Here is a 6,913-nt window from a genome sequence, read left to right on the forward strand (position 1 = left end):
TTCACACAAAAAGTCGTTCTTTCTTAATTACTTATAAAGTTTTGAAGACTTTCTACTTTTATTTGTGAATTTTTATATTATTAATTCAAAAAATAGTGTAAATTGGGAGTTATTTATAAGCCTACAAGCTGTTAAGCGCTGTAAGTTTTTACTTATTTACTGCAGGTTGGTTTCTCCAAATTACTTTTATCTAGAGAAGATATTTTATAATATATAATACTTACTCTTGATTGCAGTCACTCGATGGGTGTCCAGTTTCTTTGGGGGAGGTCTATTTTTGTCCTTGTTTGTATTGGACTGCGCTCCTGTCAAAGATGAAGTGGCAAGTTCTGCCTTGGTAAAAACAATGGAAGCCAGTTCTCCCACATACCTAGCCACGCAAGATCTATTGCTCTGTTCAACTGCTGCGCGGCTGCATAATTTTTGTCCAAATCGAATGAACTCATTCTTATTGGTTTTCTTGGAATTCAGAGGACCAAAGATATTCTCGTCCTTTAAATCATAAATATTTAATTTTATGAAACATGTTATGCTACATCGATCAATTAAAAGGTAATAGACGCAAAACTTACGGGAATTCGCAAATCCTCTTCGGCTGAGGAGCGTCGATCATTAGTCCTACGATCCTATGAACAAGAAACATACAATTTCAGAAATATTTATTTATTCTGCGAACTAATATATCATATCGAAAGTAGTAACTTACCAAACTTTGCGAAGAATTTTCTCCTACATTGCCGTTATCGTCCTACAAGGAATAAATATATAATTTGAGAAAAATTTTAATGTTCAGATACCTATTAAATGAGAAGAGTACTTTCTTATGCAGATATTGGGAAAAAAGGATTAATGTACTCTCTGAATTTGAATCAATGATACGTCACTGACTTTAAGTGAAAATCCTTACTAATTTCAATCACTGACCCATCTCTAGTTATTTGTATTAGTAATATTGCTTTGTGAATCAGTGGAACTTCTTACTTATTTGATTCAATGACTCATTTTTTACTGATTCAAATTTAGAGAATAAAATGATACTTACCAATTCTGGAGACATGTGCAGTTCGTGCGGACTATTATCACGTGTCGAATGGTGTCCATAGTTTACGTTATCATCCTATAAGCAACAAAGATACAATTTTAAAAACATTTTCATAATGATAGCTAAAAATGAGAAGCAGCAAAAAGGCGGGCGTTTCGAAACAGAATGAAAATAATAATGTAAACATATGATACTCACTAATTCTAGAGATGTGTGCGTTTGTTTCTCCGGTGGAAAAACCGTTTGACATGATTCTGAATGATCATCGAATGCCTTCTCCACTTTGGTATCCGTGTCGTAATTATTATATGCACTTGAATCTTCAACTCCAATCGTTTCTTTTTGTAACTGCAAGTAAGTCAGTTTTGATATAAGTTCAAAATTCACTCTTGTAGAAAATTCAAAAAGCATAAAAACTTTTACAGGATGGCCACTCAAATTTCAAAAAAAGTATCTAGCCTATTTTCCGCGTTTTCCATTCAAAAGTTACATTCTCTCCGGCACTACCACCAAACAGTTGACTTTTCAAGCACAAGATAATTTTCAACAAAAAAGTTGAATCTTCATCCCGGGTGGACCGAATGAACGCAAGCGTTACGCTGCAGCGTAAACATAAATAAGTAACCTTATAGTAATCTTAAAGTAATCTCGCATTATAATCAATAGAAGAAACAAAATAAATATCTAAATTATTGCAATTATAATGGTACACTAAAATTTACGTTAGAAGACAATGCCGTAATTGAAGTCTGCTAAAGGTAAATTCAAGCGCGTCTACTCTCAGTGGTATAATTATGATTCTATAACAACTGAGAGTAGATGCGCTTGAAGTCGCGTTGAATTTTCAAACTATGAAAACTAACCTTCAACTCGACGATATAATTTTCAAACAAACCATCTAAATTTTCGACCAAGAGAAGAATGTCCAACAAAACAGTTAAATTTTTTACCAAAACGTTGCCTTTTTAAGACAATAGTTGATGTTTCACCAAAAAAAAATAAGTTTTCAACTAAATAGTAGAATTTTGTACCGAAAGAAATGAATTTAAAATGTAATAGTAGACTTCTCAATTAAAAGTAATTAACTTTCAACCAGGAAAGATGACATCTCAGTAAAAAGATAAATTTTCAATCTAAAAGGTGACATTTCCTGTATAAAAAAAAGCTAAGGTTTAGCAAGACAGTTGATTTTTCGACCAAAAAATTGACTTTTTACAAAATAGATACAATTTCAATAATATATTTAAATTTTGAACCAAATAGTATAATTTGCAAAACAGATGAATTCTGGTTAAGAATATCATAGTAAAAATTTGAATTTAAAAAAATTAGCTTTTAACCAGAAAAGATGAGTTTTCAATAAAAAAAGATAACTTTCTAACAAAATGTATAAAATTTCAGCCATATAATAAACATTTCAACCAAATAGTAGAATTTCCATAACAGTCTCTCTAATTTAAAAAAGGTCAACTTTTAACAAGAAAAGAAATTTTTTAAACTAAACGGACGATTTTCCTATCCAAAAAGAATAATATTCAACAAAACAGTTATATTTTCAACCAAAATAAATGAATTTCTAACAAAGTTTTGGAAATTTTATCACTATAATTAAACTTTCAGGCTAATTCCCGATTTTTCATGCTAGTGGCCACTCTGTTTTTTCTTTATTATTAAGTTGCCAGCATGCATAAGAGCAAGAAGGTCTATTTTATATATAGTCTTCAAATTATACTTCTAAAGTGTATTTTGGAATATTTCTGTTTAAAATTATAGTTTAGAAAGGCAAAGATTTAAAGAAGGCTGTTTTAGCCTCAGAATTAAGAATTTTACTGTCTTTTCAAAAAATGGTATCAATCGAATGGTTTTTACATGATGAAAAATTATTTTCAGTCAACCAGTCCGATGTGCGAATTATTGCGTTGGCAGTGAGTGAATGAAAAAAATAATTCAGACTGAAAAAGGTGCCTCAACTCTTTCTTCCTGTTTCTTCGATTCACCACGTTGCAGTAAGTCCAAGCTTTCTTTACTCAGGATATCAAACTGTAATAAGCGATTGATAATACCCCCCTTTAGGGCATCAATATCTATTAAATCTGCAATAAGTATTTATAAAATAGAAAGAATGGAAAGCTTTAAAAATTTTTAATTTAAATCTCGTATGCGTTACATGAAAGGCAGTATAATCAATCACCTAAGCGTGCATTTTCAATTTTGCGCAAGTGTGCCATTTCCTTACGAAGACGTTCGTTCTCAAGTTTATATAAATCCAGTTTGTCCTGAAGATCGCTTTTTCGAAAGCTCAAATAATTGTCTTCTGATTCACTTTCGGAATTGTCCAGGGCTGCCTAGAGTTGAATTTGACAGAATAATATTAATGTAGGAGCGTTTACATATTACCTAACATTATTTTCAAACTTCTTAACCGCATCCCCACTCCACCCATGGAACAGACCGTTACATTTTCTTTGGACCTCCCCATCTCCCCCCCCCTTCCTTATCGGCATTACGTAACATTTTTTGTATTATATTTAAAAACATAATAGACGATTTCTAAATAAAGAAAATTTTTTTTTTAAGATTAATTGTTGTCTAGAAATAAATAAAATAATATTTTTACGTAAAACTGCATGCTTTTTGAATATTTTTACAGTCACAAAAATACTGAAGTTACTTAAGTAAGTTCTAATTAAAATTCGTCAATTTAAAATTTTTTTTTTAGTATCATAAACAATACAAAATAATATTAATAATAACACAATATAAAAATTTCAAATAACTATTTATTTATTAAAAGCTGTTGAATAGTTAAATTTGAGATGAACTTAAATTCTGAATATTGAGAACAAAAACCTAAGTATTTTTAGTTTGATTTAAATTCATACACAATAATTTTTATAAGATTCTTCAGATAATTAAAAAAGATTTTTGAATATTTTAGATGTATCAAAAAATAATCTAGAAGATTTTAAAGAAATTTTTGTTTTATAGGGTTTCACAAAATATTAGTAAAAATGGGATTATTTTTAAAAGATATACAGGAATTTTGGAAGTTTTGAAGAAATCAAGAAATATTTGATAAATTTTTGGAAATGTTTACAAGTTTTTAATTATTTCTAATTTATTTAAAATGTCTTAAGTTCCTAAAAATGTTTGAAGAAAATTTTTTAATTCTCTTGAGAACTTTAAAAAATCCTTGGAAGCTTCTAAAGTTTTTTTTAATATTTAAAAATTTATATTTTTAAAAATTATTTGGAAGTTTGAAATGCTTTTTCAATATCTTCAATTCTTCTAAATATTTCTTGAATTTTTTATTTCTATTTTTTAATTTTACCGAATTAAAACGTTTCGATTTAAGATCTTTTATACTTTTTTTCCGAAAGTTTGGGAAATCGTTTGAAATTTTTAAAACCCATTATTTAGTTTTCTCTTAAAGTTCATTTTTAAAAATAAAAAATCATTTAAAATTTTCATACGAATTTTAAGAAAATCCTTCTTTTTTGTTATCTTTTCAGATCTTTTAAGTCCTCTAATCTTTAAAAATTATTCAGTTTTTTCTGCTTTTTTTAAATTCTTCAAAATTTAAAAATTACCTTAAAACCATTCATATTCTTCTTTGACAATTTGAGAATCTTTTGAAATGTTTTGAAATATCTTGAAATCTTTTTAAATAATCTCTTTAAATTCATCATTCAAAATATAAAATCATTTCAATTTTTGTAGGAACCTAACAAAATTTTCTTCATTTTCATGAAACTTCACAAAATTCTTTAAAAAACTTTATAAGTTTTATATATTTTTTAATCGTTTCATACTTCTGAATATCTCTTAAACTTACTCAACTTTTTTCTAAAATTATGTAATGTGGCAAAACTGCAACATTTTTATTTAAAATCTTTTACACTCTTTTTAAAAATATTAGGAAATAATTTAAAATATTTTATAAAATCTTTTACGATTTTCTCGGAGAATTGATTATGAAGCAATAATTTAAAATTTACACACGAATTTTAAGAACATTTTTTTCATTCTCTTGACGCACTGAAAAATTCAGTTTACATAATTTTTTTTTATACTCTGAAAAATTAAAAAAATTATTCTTTTGAAATAAAAACCAAACCATTTAAAATGTTCCCAGAACTATCCTCAAATCTTTCATAATTGCTTCTATTTTTTTCGCCCCAAAAAATTTTTTAATTAAAAAGGTTACGTAATCGGGTCCAAATACCGCCCCCCCCCCCAACCCCACATAACAAACCGTAACGAAACACGACCCCCCACCCTTCCAAAGTTACGCAATATGTGAACGGTGCCTATTCATATAGTGTGTTTAACACCATTATTAACATAGAATTTGATCAGGTGAACACATTCCACAAATTGGAAAATGCTATCGGTACTTTATCATTTCAAAAAGCTGTTCATATTTCACTAGCCTATACTACCGCAATATAGTAAAAAATTTTATTTCAACCGTAGTGCGAAATATAAATTTAATAATGCGTAATTGCCTATAAACATAAGAAATAAAAATTATAACGAACTCACGTTAATCTTGTAATAGTTTTCCTTATTGATCTTTATTTTCGACCAAATCTTTTTTCACTTTTTTGGAAACTCCTGGGTTACTCTATTGAATGAATACCTCTTATTGATATGTCCACAAATATTAGATTGAAAACGGAATGTATTGAGATTTTAATAAAAGAAAGAGGAAAGAGGGGAAGGGGTGCAAAAAGTTTAAGGGAATGAATTAAGAAAAATTAAAAAGTCTACCTTGTTTCTTTTTTCCGCCTTCTCGGTATTTACAATAACAAAATCTATACATTGTTTTTTGTGGCGTAGCTGTCTCTTACTTCTAGTGGGTTCAAATACGTTATAAGCTTCAAGATTATTCTTCTTCTTAACCATTTCCGAATAGTCTACAAAATTTCAATTTGAATGTTATATTTTTCATTAGAAGTTTTGTTCATAATCAACCTATAATTATTACTATAGATAATTCCAATGAATTTATTTTAGACTTCTAGTATTTGAGAGAGCGTTCACATATTAAGTAACATTTAAAAAAGTGGCAGGGAATGTGTGTGTGTTATTATTATTGTTAGAAGAGAAGATTTAAACACTATAATTTGTAAACTTTCTCGTATTTTCAAAGAGATAGGACAAATTAAATTATAGGCAAAAAATCATTTTTTTAAATTTGAAAAAAAATTCAAAGCTTTTAATAATTATGAAAGATTTGAGGAGATTCAATTTTATTTAGAAATTCTGGTAACATTTTTGATGGTTCAGTTTTTATTTGAAAAGAATAATTTTAAGTTTTGAAGATTTCAAAATGTTTTCAGAAAAAATATGAAAGACTATCAGACAATTTTTTTTATTCATCAGGATTTGAAATTTTTTTAGGTAAACTGGATGTTTCAAGGTGTTAAGAGAATGAAAAAAGTGCTTTTAAAATTCATCGGAAAACTTTAAATGATTGTTTTGTAATTAATTCTAAAAGAAGATATAAAAAAATTACAAAAAAGTTTAAATTATTTCCTAAAATCTTTAAAAGGAGTTTAAAATATTTTAAAGCCAAATTTTGCAATTTGGACATATTACATAATTTTAGAAAAAAAAAAGTAAGCTGAAGAGATATTCAGAAGTCTTGAAACGATTTTTAGGATTTTTAATTAATGTGTGTATTTAATCTCTCCCTTTTAAGGGTTTGAGGGCCTCCGCTCCCTGTACATATATTCACAATTCCATCCTTAGTCTAACTTAACCACTACTTATATTCTACTCTTTCGCATTGCGTAGGATAAACAATAGTAACAGTAGTGATATTAATTCCTAAAATGAGCGAGCTTCCAGGACTTCCGTTTCCTC

At 28.0% G+C, this 6,913-nt stretch overlaps 2 protein-coding genes across 4 annotated transcripts in view; both read right to left on the minus strand.

Moving 5' to 3' along the window:
- Positions 1 to 6,913, minus strand: part of LOC117176000 — a 126,327-nt gene that overhangs the window by 30,386 nt on the left and 89,028 nt on the right. The window lies entirely within an intron of this gene.
- LOC117175999 overlaps positions 1 to 6,913 on the minus strand; it is a 15,538-nt gene that overhangs the window by 1,436 nt on the left and 7,189 nt on the right. For 2 of the 3 annotated variants that reach the window (XM_033365939.1, XM_033365938.1), the window contains 7 exons: positions 3,234 to 3,387; positions 3,014 to 3,135; positions 1,241 to 1,390; positions 1,043 to 1,117; positions 707 to 748; positions 573 to 626; positions 225 to 492 (listed from right to left, as the gene is read on the minus strand). In XM_033365939.1, coding sequence (XP_033221830.1) covers positions 225 to 492; positions 573 to 626; positions 707 to 748; positions 1,043 to 1,117; positions 1,241 to 1,390; positions 3,014 to 3,135; positions 3,234 to 3,387 — 865 coding nt within the window. The remainder of the gene's footprint in view (positions 1 to 224; positions 493 to 572; positions 627 to 706; positions 749 to 1,042; positions 1,118 to 1,240; positions 1,391 to 3,013; positions 3,136 to 3,233; positions 3,388 to 6,913) is intronic. The other variant, XM_033365940.1, reaches the window with a different exon arrangement.

Source organism: Belonocnema kinseyi, chromosome 7, assembly GCF_010883055.1.
Source record: "Belonocnema kinseyi isolate 2016_QV_RU_SX_M_011 chromosome 7, B_treatae_v1, whole genome shotgun sequence".
Classification (NCBI taxonomy): domain Eukaryota; kingdom Metazoa; phylum Arthropoda; class Insecta; order Hymenoptera; family Cynipidae; genus Belonocnema; species Belonocnema kinseyi.